This window comes from Rhinoraja longicauda, chromosome 24, assembly GCF_053455715.1.
Source record: "Rhinoraja longicauda isolate Sanriku21f chromosome 24, sRhiLon1.1, whole genome shotgun sequence".
NCBI classification, from domain to species: Eukaryota; Metazoa; Chordata; class Chondrichthyes; order Rajiformes; family Arhynchobatidae; genus Rhinoraja; species Rhinoraja longicauda.
The window spans coordinates 5,975,204-5,995,329 of record NC_135976.1 but is presented as its reverse complement, the minus strand read 5'-3'; the positions used below and the strand labels follow the sequence as shown (position 1 = coordinate 5,995,329).

The following is a 20,126-nucleotide window of genomic DNA, read 5'->3' as shown; positions in this document are numbered from 1 at the left end:
TCTTGCTCCGCTCTATTATCTTTGTTCCAGCCTTTTGTGTCTGTCTTCGGTGTAAACCAGAATCTGCAGTTGCTTCCAAAGATACTAGAGGAACAAGATGGACCAATCCGTTGAAATCGCCTGTACTGAAGTGTAGCACGCAAAGGATCTGGATCCTCTCTGTGAGTGGGGGAAAACCTGGCAGATGTCATTCAATACAACCAAATGTCATACCATGCATGTCTCACACAAGACTAAACCACTTTTATTGGAATACAACATGGGTAGCCATACATTACTTGCTGTCGACCATCACCCATATCTAGGAGTCGAATTAAGCAAAGATTTAAGTTGGGCGACGCATATTGGTCAAGTGTTTAACAAAGCAAATAGAACACTCGGCCTTCTTAAAAGAAATTTTCACGCATGTAGTACATCCGTCAAAGAGAATGCCTACAAGTCCTTGGTCAGGCCCAAACTGGAGTGTTGTGGAGCTGTATGGGATTCTTTCAACAACAACAAGATCACCCTGGAGAAAGTACAACGCCGAGCAGCTGGCTTTGTACGTAATGACTACAAGCGCAAATCAAGCGTGAATAATATGCTGACTTCTCTCGGATGGGATACCCCAGAGCTCCGCAGAATCAGGCTAAGACATTGCAATTTACGAAGAGATTCACAAAATCACACCATCAAATCTCCCGTCATCCCAGAGCACCAACTGCCATGGAACAAGACAAAATACCGGTCCCTACAATATCAACTCGCTGAATTTCAATAAACTTTGCTACCAATATTCCTTTTACCCGAGGACGATGAGGGAATGGAATATGTTACCACCCAACACACGTGCCGCTCCCGATGCTAAGTCATTTAACAAAGGGGATTGAGCAACTAGATCTCCTCAACTTAGTCAAAAAGGCCCACTTCAAAATGTAATCACTACTCTACTCACTCCGACCTGCGCGAGATAACCACTTATAGATGTTTGCGCAGTAATCAACCAGAACCAGAACCCTAGGAGCGGATCGTCGCCATTTTAGTAAGCAAAACCCGCCGTTCGCTCTGCCTCTCGCAGTGTAATCAGTGTTTTGGGGGAACAGTATGTGTGATGATACCATTAAAATGCAGAATATATCTCATCTATCAATTCACAGATTTTTGTTATTTTTCTTTTAAAATGTTTCTGCAAGTTGCTGCCTACTAAAATGGCGCCGTGACGTACCACGCTTGTCGGGTCGAGTGAACTATTTTGCTCCTCTCGTTGCTTCCTCCACGCCTCCCTGCAGTACCGGCCACAGCCAGGTCCTCCCTGCTAGGGGGCGCGACCCGCAACGCCAACTCCAATCAGAAGGCGTACAGCAGATGAGGTCCCGCCCCCCCCCCCCCAGGGCATACGATTGGTGCGTTCCTTCAGAGAGCGGGCGGCGAATAGGCCTAACAGGTCTGTCAATCACAGCGAGGCGGCCGGTCGTTGGTGGGGGCGGGGGCCGAGGGGGCGGTTGGAAAGTGGCGGGAGGGCGTTTGTTTCTGTCCTCAGGTCAGTACAGCGTTTCTCGGGAAACTCGGGTTAAAACAAAAATCAAGAGTCAGCTCCATACTCCGCGGCTGGACTGGCTTGGCCGTGATGAAAGGGAAGGGGTCGGCGAGTCGTGGAAGCCGTGCCTGGCCATGTGGGTAGGGGTTCATGGATGCACTGCCCATGGGTGGGGGTTCATGGATGCCGTGACCATGGGTGGGGGTTCATGGATGCCCTGACCATGGATGGGGGTTCATGGATGCCCTGGCCATGTGGGTAGGGGTTCATGGATGCACTGCCCATGGGTGGGGGTTCATGGATGCCCTGGCCATGGGTGGGAGTTCATGGATGCCCTGACCATGTGGGTAGGGGGTTCATGGATGCCCTGGCCATGTGGGTAGGGGTTCATGGATGCCCTGACCATGGGTAGGGGTTCATTATACTGTGCCCATGGATATGGGTTAATACGAACATGAAGTAACTGTAGATGCTGGTTTAAACCTAAGATAGGCACAAAAAGCTGGAGTAACTCAGCGGGGCAGGCATGGCACCTCTGGAGAGAAGGAATGGGTGATGTTTCGGGCCGAGACCAGACTGAAGTGGTTTACCTGGATTTTCTGAAGGACTTTGTTAAGGTACAGCACCTGAGGCTGCAAAAGAAGATGAGACCCCATTGTATCAGGAAATATGAACAGCTGGATGGCAGAAGGCAGAGAGACAATAAAGTGGGCTTTTTCTGGTTGGCTGCTAGTGATTAGCGGAGCTCCACGGGGATCAGTGCTGGGGCCGCTATTCTAGGGACTCAGCAGAAGGACTTGGACAAGTTGGGAGAGTGGGCTGAGAAGTGACAGATGGAATACAGCATAGTCCCTGATGTGTTGAGCCATGCTTATTGGTAGCAGGAATAAAGGAGTGGGCTATTTTTCTAAATGGGGAGTGAATTCAGAAATCAAAGGTGTAAAGGACGGGGGTGCTGGTGCAAGATTCCCAAAAAGTTAATTTGCAAGTTGAATCGGTAGTAAGGAAGGCAAATGCAATGCTAGCATTTATTTCGAGAGGGCTAGAATACAAAAACAGGGATATAATGGTGAGGCTTTATAAGGCAGTGGTCAGACTGCATTTGGAGGACTGTGAACAATTTTGGGCCCAATATATGAGGAAGGATGTGCTGGCATTGGAGTGTCCAGAGGAGGTTTATGAGATTGATCCCAGGGATGATTGGTTTAACGTATAATGAGCATTTGAAGGCACTGGGCCTGTACTCGCTGGAGTTTAGAAGGATAAGGGGGGATCTCAATGAAACTTTAATCAGAAGGTGGTGGATCTGTGATATTAATTGCCACAGACAGCTATGGAGGCCAAATCAATGGATATTTTTAAGGTGGAGATTGACCACCTTGGGTGTCAGGGGTTATGGGGCGTAGGCAGGAGAATGGGGTTGAGAGGGAAAGATAGTCAAGTCAAGTCAATTTTATTTGTATAGCACATTTAAAAACAACCCACGTTGACCAAAGTGCTGTACATCTGATTAGGTACTAAGGAAAAAAAATGAAACATACAGTAGCACGCAAACAGTTCACAGCGCCTCCTCAATGAGCCTCAAACGCTAGGGAGTAGAAATAGGTTTTGAGCCTGGACTTAAAGGAGTCGATGGAGGGGGCAGTTCTGATGGGGAGAGGGATGCTGTTCCACAGTCTAGGAGCTGCAACCGCAAAAGCGCGGTCACCCCTGAGCTTAAGCCTAGACCGCGGGATAGTGAGTAGCCCCAAGTCGGCCGACCTGAGGGACCTGGAGTTAGAGAGGGGGGTTAGAAGATTTTTGATGGGGGGGGGGGGGGGGAATGTCCATTTAGGGCTTTATACGTGAATAGGAGGAGCTTGAAGTTGATTCTGTACCGTACAGGGAGCCAGTGGAGAGAGGCCAGAATCGGGGTGATGTGGTCCCTTTTACGGGTACCCGTCAGGAGTCTCGCTGCGGCGTTTTGGACCAGTTGCAGGCGGGACAGGGAAGATTGGCTGATCCCAGTGTATAGGGAGTTGCAGTAGTCTAGGCGGGAGGAAATGAAAGCGTGAATGATTTTTTCTGTGTCGTCGAATTGGAGGAAAGGTTTGATTTTAGCTATGGTTCGAAGTTGGAAGAAGCTGGCTTTTACCACAGCGTTGACTTGCTTATCAAATTTTAATGCAGAGTCAAATATCATGCCGAGGTTTTTGACATGCGGTTTGACTAGGCAGGATAGACTTCCAAGACTGCCTGTTATCGATTTGATGGAGCCGGGGGGCCGAATAGGATGACCTCAGACTTGCTCTCATTTAATTGGAGGAAGTTCTGTGCCATCCAACATTTTATGTCCTCAAGGCAGTGTAAGAGGCTGTTTAAATTTGACTGGTTGTTGGGTTTCAGGGGGAGGTAAAGCTGAGTGTCATCGGCATAGCAGTGGAAAGAAATGCCGTGCCTTTGAATGATTTGGCCAAGGGGGAGCATGTATAGAGAGAAGAGAATGGGGCCTAGGATGGAGCTTTGTGGAACTCCGCAGGAGAGGCTAGCTGGAGCAGAGGAATAACTGCCTATGTTGATGGCGAAACTCCTATCTTTGAGGTACGAAGCGAACCAGCTCAGGGCAGTGCCATCAATGCCAACCGCGTACCGGAGACGGTCAATAAGGATGGTGTGGTCCACTGTATCGAACGCTGCGCTGAGGTCGAGAAGGAGCAGGATTGCACAGTCGCCGGTGTCGATGGCGAGAAGCAGGTCGTTGTGTACCTTCAACAAGGCAGACTCTCTGCTGTGGTGGGCTCTGAAACCTGACTGGAAACTTTCCAGGATGGTGTATTGGTGCAGGTAGGGCACTAATTGGTTTAGAATTGCCTTTTCAAGGACTTTTGACAGGAATGGCAGTTTGGAAATGGGTCTGTAGTTGCTAGGCAAGGTGGGGTCTAGGTTAGGTTTTTTCAGTAGGGGCTGGACCACCGCGTGCTTGAAACTGGTTGGAACAGTGCCAGTGGCCAGAGAACTGTTGATAATAGAGAGGATGCTGGGACCGGCTATTGCAATGACATCCTTCAGAAGGGCAGTGGGGGCAGGATTAAGGGGGCAGGTTGCAGGTTTCATAGCGGAGACAAGCTTTGCAAGGGAGGATAGAGTGACGGGTTGGAAGCAGTCCAATTTAGATGAGGCAGTCCAATTTAGTGAGACAGCTAGGTCACGGGTGGGAGGGGAAATGTTCATTCTAATGTTCTCAACTTTGTTGGTGAAACATTTAGCGAATTCTTCGCACTTAGCAGGGGACCCAACTAAGCTGGTACTGGGGGCGGGACATATGACAGAGGTAATTGTTCTAAATAGGACCTTGGAGTTATGAGAGTTTTTGGAAATAAGGTCGGAGAAGTATTGTGCTCTAGCAGACTTTACTGCTTCCTGGTATTTGAGAAGATTGTTTCTCAGAATTTCGAAGGAAATTTGAAGCTTGTCACATTTCCACCTCCTTTCTGATTTTCTGCACTCCCTTCTTAGGGCTTTGGTGGTGTCATTGAGCCACGGCCGACCTTTGGGCTTAGGCTTTTTCATTTTAAGGGGAGCGATAGAATCCAGGATGGAAGAGCAAGTGATATTAAATAAAGAGGCGAGATCTTCAGTGCTGAGATGGGGGGGGGAGAGGCCTCAATAGTGCAGATGTTGGGGGCAGCTGTGAGAGCCTCGGAGAATTTACTGGCAGTCGATGAATTTATGTCGCGGGAGTAACGAACCGGGAGATTAGATTTTGCGGGAGATAAAGGCAGAGATGCGTCAAAAATGATAGCGCTGTGGTCCGATAGACAGGCTTCAGTAGTTTCAATGTTGTTGATTGGGAATCCGGACGATAACATTAGGTCGAGAGTATGGCCTAACTTGTGAGTGGGTCCCGTGGTGTGAAGAGTCAGATTGAAGGACTCAACCAGGTGCATAAATTCACTCACAAGAGGCTTAGTGGGACAGCAAACATGAATATTAAAGTCACCAAGAATCATGATCCGGTCAAATTTGGGCAAAATGCTAGAAATCAGATCAGCAAATTGGGTGATGAAGTCCTTATGCATTTTTGGTGGGCGATACACAAGAACAATTAAGAGGGGATAGGCTAGGCCTACTTGAATTAGTTGCACCTCGAAACTGGAGAAATGATCAGCGTTCAGGAGGCGGCAGTTGAAATGTTTCTTAAACACAGTGTCTAAGCCCCCACCGCGTCTGGAGAGCCTAGGCGAGGTGAAAAAGTTACAGTCATCAGGACAGAGTTCCACGAGTGGAGCAAGCTCACCAGGGTTAAGCCAGGATTCTGTGAGCAGTAAGAAGTCCAATCCACGGGTGGTGAAGAAGTCGTTGAGGATGAAGGTCTTGTTCTGTAGGGATCTTGCGTTGATCAGGGCCACTTTAGCAGGGACAGCAGGTGAGCTTCGGTCTGGTAGCGGCTCCCACGCCAGCGGGCGGAGGTTCAGGGAGACCACGCCGCTGCGCTTCACAGATGGCCTTGCTGGGAGCCCGCGGGCCGGCAGTCCAGGGACCGGGATGATCGGTCGAAGAGCGGCATACCTGAGCTCGAGATCAGCTATGATTGAATGATGGAGTAGATGTGATGGGCTGAATGGCCTGATTCTGCTCCTCGTGCTTATGAATTTTTAACGGTTGTTATAGTTTCTGTCTCAACCTGCAACTCATTCCATATGCTCACCATCCCCTGTGTGAAAAAGTTTCCCCTCAGATATCCCCACACCATAAACTATGTCCTCTTGTTCTTGATTCTCGTACTTTGGGTAAAAGACTTTGGGCATCTATACACCTATAGATAGATACCCTATCTATACACCTCTATAAGATCACCCTATCCATCTACATTCCAAAGAGCACAGCCCTAGCCTGCCCAACCTCCCCCCGACAGGTCAGGCCCTCAAGTCGTGGCAACATTCGTGTAAATCTTTTCTGCACTCTTCAGCTTAACAAATCTTTCCTATAATAGGGTGACCACATCTGAATTCATTACTCCCAACTGTGGCCTCACTGCTCTTTGTAACATAACACCCTAACTTTTATACTCAACCCTGACTGATGAAGGCCAATATGCTGAAAGCCTTGGCCACCTTATCTACCTGTGACACCACTTTTAAGGAACTATACCTGCTCTCTTAGATCCCACTGCTTGACAACACTCCCCAGAGCCCTGTTGTTTACTGTGAAGGGCATGCCCTGTTTGGACTTCCCAAAGTGCACTTGTAAGGGGTTAACATTCGGCATGTAGCCATGTGGGTTTTATTGCAGGAGTGTAAAAGCTCCAGCTCGGATTATTCCTGGGGCATCCTGTTGTCAGCATGGAAGCGCGGTTTATGGCTGATCGTATCCTCTGATATCAGCAACTGGCCTCAAAGCTTTGAAGTGATAAGAAGAACATCTTGCCATATGGACTGCCCTTTGTTCCCAAGAAAGAAGAGGTCACGATGGACACGGAGGTCCCGAAAGACACATAAAGATTTATAGGACATTGTAAAACTTGCCATATAAGGTAGCAACGGAAATGTACTGGCACATGTATTAAGGGTATAAAATGTGTGTAATTGTTAGCATTCGGAGAGAGAGGCTACACTGGCTGCCTGAACGTTTCCAAGAACGTTCCGGTATCTTGGCTCTCTCCCACCTGGGTGAGTAGAATAAAGAGGTTAAACGAATTCGGTTGTCGGACTATTCTGTTCATAGGGCACGAACTACAACACACTGTGTCACATTTATCGGCATTAAACTCCATTAACCATTAATTTGCCCAACTGATTAAGATCCTGCTGTAAACTTTGAAAACCATCTTCACTACCTACAATAGCACCCACTTTAATGTCATTTGCAAACTTATTAAAGCCTTGTACATTATCATCCAAATTATTTATAGAGATGACAACAGCAATAGGATCAGCACTGAACCCCAAAATGCACCACTTAGTTATAGGTCTCGTCCGAAAAACAACCTTCCCCCATCACCCTCTGCTTCCTTCCATGAAACTAATTTTTATCCAGCTGGCTAGTTCTCCTTGGATCCTATGCGATGTAACTTTCCAAAGCAGCCTGTCGTGCGTTGCTGAATAGTGGATGGTTCAGTGTACTCTGCACATTGGTGGGCGTTTCTATTCGGTCATGAATATTTTAGCAATTTGTGATAGGGTTGGTTGGGTCATGGTGCTATGTGCTCAGTGGCGAGAGGGACATTGAGATTGTGCCTTCTGAGAGGTGTGTAAGTACTGAATGTGCACTCATGGTTTGGGCTCACAAATACTGTTTACTCAATGGTGCAGTGGCTCATGAGAACTGTGCCCATTCACTGGAGGTTCTTGGACCTCTATATGCTAAAGGTGAGCGATTTCAGTGCAAATGTGGTCACTGGTAGGTGACATGGCCTCTGTGCCCATGGGTGAGATGGCTTATGGGTTACTTCATACCTACTTGTGTGGTTGATTACAAATGTTTTTTCCATAGGTATGTAGCCGGGAGTGGTGAATCTACTCGTGCATGGCTCGTACATTCTGTATGCCCATGTGTCTTGTGGGCATTGTGACCTCTGGTGAGGTGCTTCTGCTGTGTGTACACTGATGGGATTGCCTCATAGCTGATGTCCACTGACATTAGCGTGATCTCATGAGCATTGTATGAAAGTGAAAAGTAGTTAATATTGTATGGAAAGGGTGTTTCTTTAAAGATTTTGTCTTATTTGTGCTTTACCAAGAATTAATGGCAGTATGAGAAAGTAATTTGTTAATTCCATTGCTTTTACAGTGCATTAGGAGCTAAACTGCTGGTGGTTTAGCAGAGTGGGAAATGAATGGAACACTAATCCCAAACACACCTTTTGCTGTGGATTTCTGGCAGATTCGGAAATGCAGCCACGTCCGTTTGTTTTTCCTGTCGCACTTGCACAGTGATCATACATCTGGTCTTTCTTCTACCTGGAGCAGATCCATATACTGTTCTCCCATTACTGCTAAGTTGTTGCGATGGAAGTTTCAGGTGAGGTTAAGAGCTGAAGATTTTATATCCTGTCTAATTACTCTTATTTACAAGGTCTCTGTTTTTTTTACTCAAATACTACTTCTGTGAGCCTTTGGCTAGCTATTCAACTGCAGAGGAGCCTATTGTTGAATTTTGTTTTAATTCATTGTGGAGAGAAGCTGACAATTCCTTGTTTTCGATAATTTTTAAGAAGAATCTTCTGTTTAATTTTTGTGAAAAATTATAAAAAACATATTTGAGCAAACCCATTTCTCTATTTGGAAAGGAACCGATTTTGAGATGTGGGTGACAAGTTAGTATTTATTGTTGATCCCTGATGTCATTAAGAACTAACCATGGAATTCAAAACTCCATCTTGGGTCCAAACCCTTGCCCTTTTTATTAATGCATCATCGTCGCCTTTATTTTCCCCATGAAAATTGCACTTGATCCCAAACCTCTCTGCTCCTGGACACTAAGCTTCCTTAGTACCGGCAATTTAAAAAAAAAATCTGGCATGAATGGGCAGATTATTCTCAAGCATCCTCATTCAATGCTTTAAATTTAATTTAGTAATGCAACTGTGATTCTACAATATGGAGAAAATCAAGTGTGATTAGAATTTGTTCATCTTTCCAATAATTATGTTGTTTTAAAAAATATATTATCAACAGGTCAAGGAAACATTGATCCACCCACTTGATGTAGGAGAGAGTCACCTCTTGTATCTTGATGAAGTTGGAAAAGAGGCCATGACTGTGACTTTGATTGACAGCAATCACTGTCCTGGATCTGTCATGTTTCTGTTTGACGGGTACTTTGGTACCATTCTATACACAGGTATGCCAGATAACCATTTTTACCAATCTTAATGCAGGCTCTCAATCCAAAATGCAAATCATCCCTTTGCATCCGCAGATGCTGCTTGACCTGCTGAGATTTTTTAGCAGTTTTTATGTTTCCGCAGTTTTTACTTGGATTGGTGCACTTCTGGCACATTTTAATGCACACTCTTATTTATTTATTATATAAAAACCACTCCAGGAGCTCTACATGATGAATGAGTGGAACTGCTGCAATGCTACTTTGTCGTTTTTGATTTGAACAGACTGCTTTTGGAATTTTTAAACTAGTTTTTTGTCCTTCTGCTGAATAGGAAATAAATGACATTTCAAGCTCTACCCTTTCCTTCCCCTCCATTCCTGCCAATTATTCCTGTTCATCATTTAGTGATTCCTGCAGGGATGTTTTGTCTTCCAAAGGTAAATAAAGGGAGAATGAACTATTTTAATTAATGATCCCAGCAAAAATGTAGTTTTACTTAGCTTTATGAAGGTCCATGGTCCATAATCCAAGGTCAATCAGTTCAGTATAAATGATTATAAAGACATTTCTCTAAAAGCATTTTAGTAATGCATTTAATAACACCCGCCATTGTAGGCTGATCTAGATGATTAAGATACATGTGATTTACAGTGAATTTATAGTGCCCTCCATAATGTTTGGGACAAAGACCCATCATTTATTTATTTGCCTCTGTACTCCACAATTTGAGATTTGTAATAGAAAAAAAATCACATGTGGTTAAAGTGCACATTGTCAGATTTTAATAAAGGTATTTTTATACATTTTGGTTTCACCATGTAGAAATTATAGCAGTGTTTTTACACAGTCCACTCATTTCAGGGCACCATAATGTTTGGGACACAGCAATGTCATTTAAATGAAAATAGTCTTGTTTAGTATTTTGTTGCATATCCTTTGCATGCTCTGACTGCTTGAAGTCTGCGATTTATGGATATCACCAGTTGCTAGGTGTCTTCTCTGGTGATGCTCTGCCAGGCCTGTATTGCAGCCATCTTTAGCTTATGCCTGTTTTGGGGGCTAGTCCCCTTCAGTTTTCTCTTCAGCATATAAAAGGCATGCTCAATTGGGTTCAGATTGGGTGATTGACTTGGCTTCTCAAGAATTGACCATATTTTAGCTTTGAAAAACTCCTTTGTTGCTTTAGCAGTATGTTTGGGATCATTGTCTTGCTGTGGAATGAATCGCTGTCCAATGAGTTTTAAGGCATTTGTTTGAACTTGAGCAGATAGGATGTGTCTATACACTTCAGAATTCATTATGCTACTACCATCAGCAGTTGTATCATCAATGAAGATAAGTGAGCCAGTACCTTCAGCAGCCATACATGCCCAAGCCATAACATCCCCACCACCCTGTTTCACAGATGAGCTTTGGATCTTGGGCAGTTCCTACTCTCCTCCATACTTTGCTCTTGTTATCACTCTGATATAAATTAATCTTCGTCTCAAGTGTCCACAAGACCTTTTTCCAGAACTGTGGTTGCTCTTTTAAGTACTTCTTGGCAAACTGTAACCTGGCCATCCTATTTTTGCAGCTAACCAGTGGTTTGCATCTTGCAGTGTAGCCTCTGTATTTCTGGTCATGAAGTCTTCTGCGGACAATGGTCATTGAAATCCGCACCTGACTCCTGAAGAGTGCTTCTGATCTGTCGGACAGGTGTTTGGGGATTTTTCTTTATTATAGAGAATTCTTCTGTCATCAGCTCTGGAGGTCTTCCTTGGCCTGCCAGTCCCTTTGCGATTAGTAAGCTCACCCAGTGCTCTCTTCTTAATGATGTTTCAAACATGTGATTTTGGTAAGCCTAAGGTTTGGCTGATGTCTCTAACAGTTTTATTCTTGTTTCTCAGTCTCATAATGGCTTCTTTGACTTTCATTGGCACAACTTTGCTCCTCGTGTTTATAAACAGCAATAAAAGTTTCCAAAGGTGATGGAAAGACTGGAGGAAAGACTAGGTGCTGAGATCTCTTTTATAACTGCATTAAGGAGGCAATTAAACACACCTGAGCAATTACAAATGCCTGTGTCCATGTGTCCCAAACATTATGGTGCCTGAAGTGGTGGGACTATGTATAAACACTGCTGTAATTTCTCCATGGTGAAACCAAAATGTATAAAAATGGCCTTTAATAAATTTGACAATGTGCAAAAAACCACATGCACTTTTTTCTATTACAAATCTCAAATTGTGGAGTACAGAGGCAAATAAATAAATGATGGGTGTTTGTCCCAAACATTATGGAGGGCACTGTAGTTGCATGGATTAAGATTTAATAGAAGACGGTTGTTGCTGAAGGGCATTATTCAGGCCCCATGTCTGATTAACAGCATTAATGTACTTGGGGTCCAATTCCATAGATTTCTGAAAGTAGCAACACAAGTGGAATGGTAAAAAAAGGTGTAGCTCACCTTCATTGGTCGGGGCATTGAATACAATAGTACAGATGTCATGATGCAGCTCTATAAGATTTTGGTTAGGCCGCAGTTGGAGTATTTCATGCATTTATGGTTGACCCATAACAGGAAGAATGTGATGATTTTGAAAGGGAGCAGAAGAGGTTTATCAGAAACCTGCCTTAATTTGAGGGTTTTTAGCTACCAGTTTAAACATGCAGTAAACCCTCGTTATAACGGACACAGTGGGTGACGGATGGGGCAAAGTGTCCGTTTTTGCTGATTGTTGCTGTAAACCAGTATGGTCTGATTTTTGGATGCAGTGAAAACAAAGAACTGCAGAAGCTGATTAATACACAAAAGGACACAAAGTTCCTGGAGTAACTCAGCAGGTCAGGCAGCATCTCTGGAGAACATTGATAGGTGACGTTTTGGGTCGGGACCCTTCTTCAGACTGATTCAGCACTTTGTGGTGTTTCACCTTAAAACTAGGTGCCGAAACAGCTGCCTGCACCAGTGAGCCCTTCTTCACCAGCTGCCACACGGTCTGGATGAACTGGATGCTGTTGTAGCCCCTAGTCGGCAGCACTTTCTTCAGGTAGCTGCCATCGACAGCTTGGTCACCATGGGGCTCCCTCACCCTCACCAGCTGCTGCTGCTTCCTCAGCTGTCGCTTTGTCCTCTCTGCCCTCCACTGCTGCTCCACCTCCTTACCCCATCACTTTGCCTGTTCCCCACTCCACCGCCGCCTTCCCCCTTCATTTTGTCCACTCCGTTGCTTCCTCCACCGCTGCCATCCCCTCCTCCTTCTGCCTCCCAGTCGGCAACATCTTCTAAGGCGGAGTATGTAGGTGACTCCGGGGCTGGTGGAGAGGGACGAGGCCGAGTGGACAAAGCGACGGCCGACAGGAAGAAGTAGCAGCTGGTGAGAGGGGAGAGAGCCTCTGGTGACCGAGTGAGCTTTGTCATTGGCAGCGGCCTGAAGAAAGTGCTACTGGCCAGGAGCTAAAACATGAGCTGCAACAAAACCGGTCAGTGCGGCAGCTGGTGCAGAGGAGCTCATTGGTGTATCTTGCGAGCCGGAGTAGCGTCGGAAATCTGTTATACAAAATATATCTGTTATACTGAAATCCGTTATACAATACAATATATCTTTATTGTCATTGTACACGGGTACAACGAGATTGGGAATGCGCCTCCCATATGATGCAATAAATTAATTAGCTAGTCAGTATTAATTTAAACTAAAATTTAAACAACCCAATGAAACAAATTGTAACAGTTTTAAAACAGAATAAAGTGCAAGTAGGTCTGTGCCGGTTCACTGCGATGTGAACATCTGGCTCAACAGGACCGGTTCATGGCAGCTATGGCCCTGGGGATGAAGCTGTTCCTGAGTCTGGAGGGGTCCATTAAAATTTATTCATGGATATTTTTGTGGATTGTTTTACTATTCGTGGATTGTTTTCTCTGGAATGCCATAGGTTGAGGGGAGACCTGATAGAAGTATTTATAAAGTTATAAAATATATAGATAACGTAGACAGTCAGAACCTTTTTTTCCCAGGGAACAAATGTCAAAGACTGGAGGGCATCGCTTTAAGGTGAAAATTATGTTTAATGGAGATGCGCAGGGCAAGTTTTATTTTTACGCAATGAGTAGTGGGTGCGAGGAATGTGCTGCCAGGGGTGGTGATGGAGGAAGAGACAATAGTGGCATTTAGAAGCTTTTAGATAGGCACATGGATTTGCAAGCAATGAATAGGAATGGATCATGTGTGGGCAGGAGAGATCAGTTTATTTTGGCATCATGTTCAGCAGAGACATTATGGGCCGAAGGGCTTATTCCTGTGCTGTATATTTCTATGTTCTATATTTTAAGATTTGGATAGAGTTTTTTAAAAAAAAACACGAGCCTGTGAAACTCAGCTTTAATAACCGTGTTGATGATATTGTTTTTAGCGGATTTCCGTTACACACCCATCATGTTCTGCAGTTCGCCATTGAGCACACAAAAAAAAATAGACGTTCTATACCTGGACAATACAAATTGTGATCCTGAGTCAGTGCTGCCTTCCCGCCATGAAGCAACCGAACAGATCAAGGAAATAATCAGCAGTCACCCAGAACATGATATTGTAATTGGTAAGAATCAGATAACTCTTTAGTTTACTTGTCTTGATCCACAGAACTCAGGCTCCTTCCTTATGTCAGTGTGCGTTCATATAATCGGAAATATGGTCACAGTGCCATAAGGTCAGGCCCTAATTGATACGCATTTGTGTGCAAGCAGATGCAAGATACATGTGTGGGACACACTAACACTGTATTTCTACATAAAACAAATTCTCAGTATCCAATGCCAATGTATGACAATTCCTCATTTTTGAGTCTTTTTCTTCCTTATTGAGTGTGATACAGTTAATTGCCAGGACAAACCTAATCTGTTGATTTTAACTTTGACCTGAGCATTTTGGCACTTTCAAGGGGCCTATGTACAATTGAAAAAAAATCCTGGCAACTCCAGTGTTTGGGTGGGTGGGGCTCCTTGTACTTCTGGTATGAATCATTCCCTTAGTGGTGGAAAGCTAATGGGGGAACTTGCATTTTAAAAAAATCTGTAGATGCTTAATGGAAAATGATTTCTGCAAAAATGCAATAGTTCCTCTGTTGGCTCAACACTGATATTATGAAGTGAATGGAGGAAAGCATTCACCACTTAAAATTTGAGTCACAAAAGTGACATTTGATCGGACCTGAATTGGGAAGTAAGAAATCATTTCAATTTCATATCCAGAAAATAATGTGGTTTGTCACTAACTCTGCTCATCCTGTCTGATAAAAGAGTCCCATACTAAAAGTCGAGTGTAAATAATAAAATAAAATTTCCTTGGAGGTTCATATGAAGTTGATAAATGGCAACTTTAAAAATGCATCATCAAGAGTGCTATCCTCTAAATGTCCAATGATTGCTATAGTATGCGAGGATGAGGAAGGTTTTTTTAGATTTAGAGATACAGCGTGGAAACAGGCCCACCGGGTCCGCGCCGCCCAGCGATCCCCGCACATTAACACTATCCTATCACCCTAGGGGGAATTTTTACATTTGCCCAGCCAATTAACCTACATACCTGTACATCTTTGGAGTGTGGGAGGAAACCGAAGATCTCGGAGAAAACCCACGCAGGTCACGGGGAGAACGTACAAACTCCGTACAGACGGCGCCCGTAGTCAGGATCGAACCCGAGTCTCCGGCGCTACATTCGCTGTAAGGCAGCAACTCTGACCTGTAATTGTTGCAGGAAATTGACTGTGCAGACTGTTAGTGAGTAATGCTTCTGTGCTGGAATAGCTCAAAGTCACTGTTCACAATATGTATTGACCGTTTGGGTGAGAAATAGGACATCATTTTTTTACTTTCATACTTTCACATTCAGTTACTGTCCTCAGAAGGTGGAAGATTATTGAAGGAGTTTTGTTTTACTGAAAACGTATTATGATAGGTTTTAATCACCTCACTGTAAAAGTTACATAGTTCCAAGAGTAAGGGTACTGTTCTTCTTGGTCATTAATTCACTATTGGAGAAAACTGACATTATCTCAACATTAATTTATTCTAAATGTATAATTCCATGCTCTAGGAATGACTGCAAAAGTCACAAGCTATATAGGAGTCTTTTCCCCCAGAAAATACTTTGTGGAAATATTTTCTTTTGTTGTACTTGGTGATGTCAATGGATTAGAAGGCCATTTCAAGTCCATTGGAAAATCTGAACACACATTCAAGTCATGAAATGAAGGCCAAATGGAGACAATGGTATGAGATGAAGAGAAGCTGAGCATTTAAGCATTAAACCTGGCTACCAAAAACACCATCTGATCATTGCCCCCATTGTTACTTGCAGTTGTTATGTTTCCTTCTTTCCAACAATGATTATTCTTTAAAAAATTGCATTAATTGAGCAGCACATTGAAATATCCAAATACCAAATATGCTATTTAAATGCCTTGCTTCTTTTATTTAAATATTACTTCCTTTATCTTTTGCATTATCTTCCCTTTTTTGTTTCATTTATTTCTTTCATTTCAAATGTTTGATTACATTATGCCTGAGACACGGTTCTTATTTAATTTCAGGCCTCTATAACTTGGGGAAAGAATCCTTATTGGTAGAGCTGGCCCTGACCTTTAAAACGTGGATAGTAGTGAGTCCTCGACGACTTGAGATGTTTCAACTGTTGAAACTGAGCAACGTGTTCACTTCAGAGGTGGGGACTGGAAGAATCCAAGTGGTAGATCAGAACGAAATTAATCGATTTAATATGATTAAGTGGAATCAGCTCCATCCCACGATTGCTATTGTCCCTACAAGCCGCAGAATGAAAGTCTCGCACAGAGATATTCATGTGGTTCCTTATTCGGATCATTCCTCCTTTCAGGAGTTGCAAGAATTTGTGTCCAGACTGGAGCCTTGTTCCATTATGCCCATAGTGAAAAGAAAGCCATGCCAAATATACTTCTCCCAGTATCTTAGTTCAAATGATGAGTTGCAGGTAATCCAAATTCCAGAAACAGTAGAAAGATATATGAAGATGAATTCAAAACATAATGATATACTGCCTCATCAGTTCTTGAAACCCAGAGCCCTGGATATTCCTCGGGGTGTAGTGTTCGAAGCACCACAACTTGACTGCGATGGAGCTCATGGTTTGTATACAGAAGAACTGAGTTGTAACAGCAATGAGCAGGCAATTTATAAACAGATGAATACTGACAAGATACAGTTGTCACAAATATATATTTGCCAAGACTGGAATGAAGGCAGCAGTCCAAACAGGGAAGGACAGAGTTCTGAAATCAATAAAGATATAGTTTTTGAAAAACATTCTAACAAAGAACACAGCTTATTAAAGCAAAACATCAAAGAACAGAAATCCAGTTTATGCTTATTTGATGTTCCAGAATACTTAAAAATAAGAAAGTCATTAATCCTGGAAAAATGTCATCATGGGAAATCTCCATATTATCGATTAGGAAAGCAATCAATAAGAAACTTCAACCCAGCCTTTGCAAAATCATCAAGACCATCGCTATTGCCAGCAAGAAGCACAAGATCATCACTTGGAACAATCAAGCCTTTTTTAGAATCAAAAATTTGTAAGGACCAACGGAATTCAAGGCAAATCAAATCTGAAGAATTGGAGCCTGTTTCAATTGTGCCAAGTAGCACCTCTAAAATCAAACCCAGTTTTATTGATGCAAGCCAGAATCAACGTTATGCAAGCCTGAAATCTTTTGATGCTGTTGTTGAACAATATTTTAAGAGGAGGAATAAATTAACTGTGAGAAACACATTGAAATAGAACACGAGAACAACTGCATTTTAACGGTTAATGTAGGTTTGAAATGGCTTTTAACAACAAGCACTTTATGAACGTACAGTTATTCCTCATTCACCGCGTCCTATGAGGTTTGGGGACCTTCCCAATGGTTTGTGTGGCTACTATGTTAAATATAACTTGAAATGTCTCAACATGAGCAGTCCAGTATTTCAAACTGGCAGATTGTTCAGGAAGGTCTGAGCATGTAAATGTGACCACGTTAGAGTATATCTCTGTTTTCCCATTCCATCTTATCCACTTATCATTTCTCAAGGTGACGATGTAAAGACATTTAGGTATATAAAGAGGGAAATGAAGCCTAATGTATTCCATTTGTATCATAATTTCCCTTGCAAAGTGCCAACGTACTGATGTCATGTATAATGGAGAAATTATATTGCGTTTTAAACTCGAGTTTGTCATCAGGAATTGTTTGCTGAGCTGATTTTAATTAAAAAATCATTTTTAGATAATGTTAAACATTGCTTTTTTTTCCATCTGTTCAACTTTGAAGTCAATTTGATCTATCTGGAATATAAATAACCTTTATATAACTGTTCAATTTTTGAATCTTTTTATTTATGGAGCGGTGAAATGAGCATCACGGTGGCACAGCGGTAGCGTTGCTTCCTTATAGCGCCAGAGACCTGGGTTTGATCCGGACTACGGATGCTGTCTACGGAGTTTTGTGCATTCTCCCTCTTTGTAGAGTGCTTCCAAGATGGATTCTTAGGACAGCTTGTAGTGGAGCCTACCAGAGAAAAGGCAATTTTGGATTTAGTATTATGTAATGAACCTGCTTTGATAAAGGAACTCGAGGTAAAGGAACCATTAGGAAGTAGTGACCACAACATAATAAGTTTTAATCTGCAATTTGAGAGGGAGTACAGAGAAGGTCACCAGATTGATCCCTGGGATGGCGGGACTTTCATATGAAGATAGACTGGATAGACTAGGCTTGTACTCGCTGGAATTTAGAAGACTGAGGGGGGATCTTATAGAAACATAAAATTCTTAAGGGGTTGGAGAGGCTAGATGCGGGAAGATTGTTCCTGATGTTGGGGGAGTCCAGAACCAGGGGTCACAGCTTAAGGATAAGGGGGAAGTCTTTTAGGACCGAGATGAGAAAACATTTCTTCACACAGAGAGTGGTGAGTCTGTGGAATTCTCTGCCACAGAAGGTAGTTGAGGCCAGTTCATTGGCTATATTTAAGAGGGAGTTAGATGTGGCCCTTGTGGCTAAAGGGATCAGGGGGTATGGAGAAAAGGCAGGTACAGGTTACTGAGCTGGATGATCAGCCATGATCATATTGAATGGTGGTGCAGGCTCGAATGGCCTACTCCTGCACCTATTTTCTATGTTTCTATGAGAAGGTGAAATCGGATGTGTCGGTCTTGCTGCTGGGCAAAGGGGACTACAGAGGCATGAGGGTGGAGCTGGCCAAAGTTGACTGGAAAGGGACCGTAGCAGGGATGACTGGAACAGCAATGGCAGGAATTTGTGGGAATAATCCGGAAGAAACTGGATATTTTCATTCCAAAGAGGAAGATTCTAGGGGGAGAAAGAGGCGACCATGGCTGACAAGTGAAGTCAAGGACAGTATAAAACTAAAAGAGAAGGTGTATAAAATAGCAAAGATTAGTGGGAAGCTAGAGGATTGGGAAGCTTTTAAAGAACAACAGAGGGTAACATAAAAATCCAGGGAGAAAAGATGAAATACAAAGTTAAGCTAGCCTATAATACAAGAGAGGATAGCACAAGTTTTTTCAGTTATATAAAGAGCAAGAAAGAGGCAAAAGTGGACGTTGGACCTCTGGAGAATGATGCAGGAGAAGTGATAATGGGCAATAAAGAAATGGCAGAGGAGTTGAATAACTTTTTTGGCATCAGTCTTCACAGTGGAAGACACCAGCAACGTGCCTGAAATTCAAGAGAGTCAGGGGGTGGAAGTTAGTGGAGTGGCTATTACTAGGAAGCACGTGCTTGGGAAGCTGAAAGGGCTGAAGGTGGATGGATAAGTCACCTGGGCTGGATGGACTGCAACCTAGGGTTCTAAAAGGTGGCTTTAGAGATTGTGGCGGCATTAATAGTGATATTTTAGGAATCATTAGAGTCAGGAGTGGTTCCAGATGATTGGAAAATTGCCCATATTACCTCGCTGCACAAAAAGGAAGCAAGGCAGAATAGTGGGAATTATAGGCTGGTTAGTCTGACTTCGGTACTTAGTAAGATTTTAGAGTCCGTTATTATAAAGGATGTGGTTAAGGAGTACTTAGAAGTTCACGATAAAATAGGCAGAAGTCCGCATGGCTTTGTGAAGGGGAGATCTTGCTTGACAAATTTGCTGGAATTCTTTGAAGAAATAGCAGGACAGACAAAGGAGAGTCGGTAAATAGGACAGACAAAGGAGAGTTGTATACTTAGATTTTCAGAAAGCCTTTGATAAGGTGCCACGCGTTAGGCTGCTTTGGAAGATGAGGGCCCACGATATCAAAGGGCATATACAGTGCCCACCATAATGTTTGGGACAAATATCCATCGTTTATTTATTTGCCTCTGTACTCCACAATTTTAGATTTGTAATAGAAAAAAATCACACGTGGTTAAAGTGCACATTGTCAGATTTTATTAAAGGCCATTTTTATACATTTTGGTTTCACCATGTGGAAATTACAGCTGTATTTATACATAGTCCCCCCATTTCAGGGCACCATAATGTTTGGGACACATGGCTTCACAGGCGTTTGTAATTGCACTGATGTGTTTAATTGCCTCCTTAATGCAAGTATAAGAGAGCTCTCAGCACCTAGTCTTTCCTCCAGTCTTTCCATCACCTTTGGAAACTTTTATGCTGTTTATCAACGAGGACAAAAGTTGTGCCAATGAAAGTCAAAGAAGCCATTATGAGACTGAGAAACAAGAATAAAACTTAGAGACATCAGCCAAACCTTATGCTTACCAAAATTAACTGTTTGGAATATCATTAAGA

General features: G+C 43.3%; 1 protein-coding gene across 1 annotated transcript; it reads left to right on the top strand.

Annotated features, from left to right (window-relative positions):
• The first annotated feature begins 1,475 nt into the window (after nucleotides 1-1,475).
• On the top strand, nucleotides 1,476-17,616 carry dclre1b (DNA cross-link repair 1B). The gene is made up of 5 exons (XM_078420579.1): nucleotides 1,476-1,519; nucleotides 8,285-8,515; nucleotides 9,172-9,337; nucleotides 13,718-13,900; nucleotides 15,893-17,616. The coding sequence occupies exons 2-5, from the start codon at nucleotides 8,327-8,329 to the stop codon at nucleotides 17,116-17,118; spliced, it is 1,764 nt and encodes a 587-aa protein (XP_078276705.1). The 5' UTR covers nucleotides 1,476-1,519; nucleotides 8,285-8,326; the 3' UTR covers nucleotides 17,119-17,616.
• The last annotated feature ends 2,510 nt before the right edge of the window (nucleotides 17,617-20,126 follow it).

What these genes read in the sequence shown, in the direction of transcription:
- dclre1b (XM_078420579.1), top strand. Translation starts at nt 8,327, where the DNA reads ATGAATGGAACACTAATCCCAAACACACCTTTTGCTGTGGATTTCTGG. An exon ending in TGGTACCATTCTATACACAG is followed by an intron (nt 9,338 to 13,717) that starts GTATGCCAGATA and finishes TATTGTTTTTAG; the next exon opens with CGGATTTCCGTTACACACCC. An exon ending in AGAACATGATATTGTAATTG is followed by an intron (nt 13,901 to 15,892) that starts GTAAGAATCAGA and finishes ATTTAATTTCAG; the next exon opens with GCCTCTATAACTTGGGGAAA.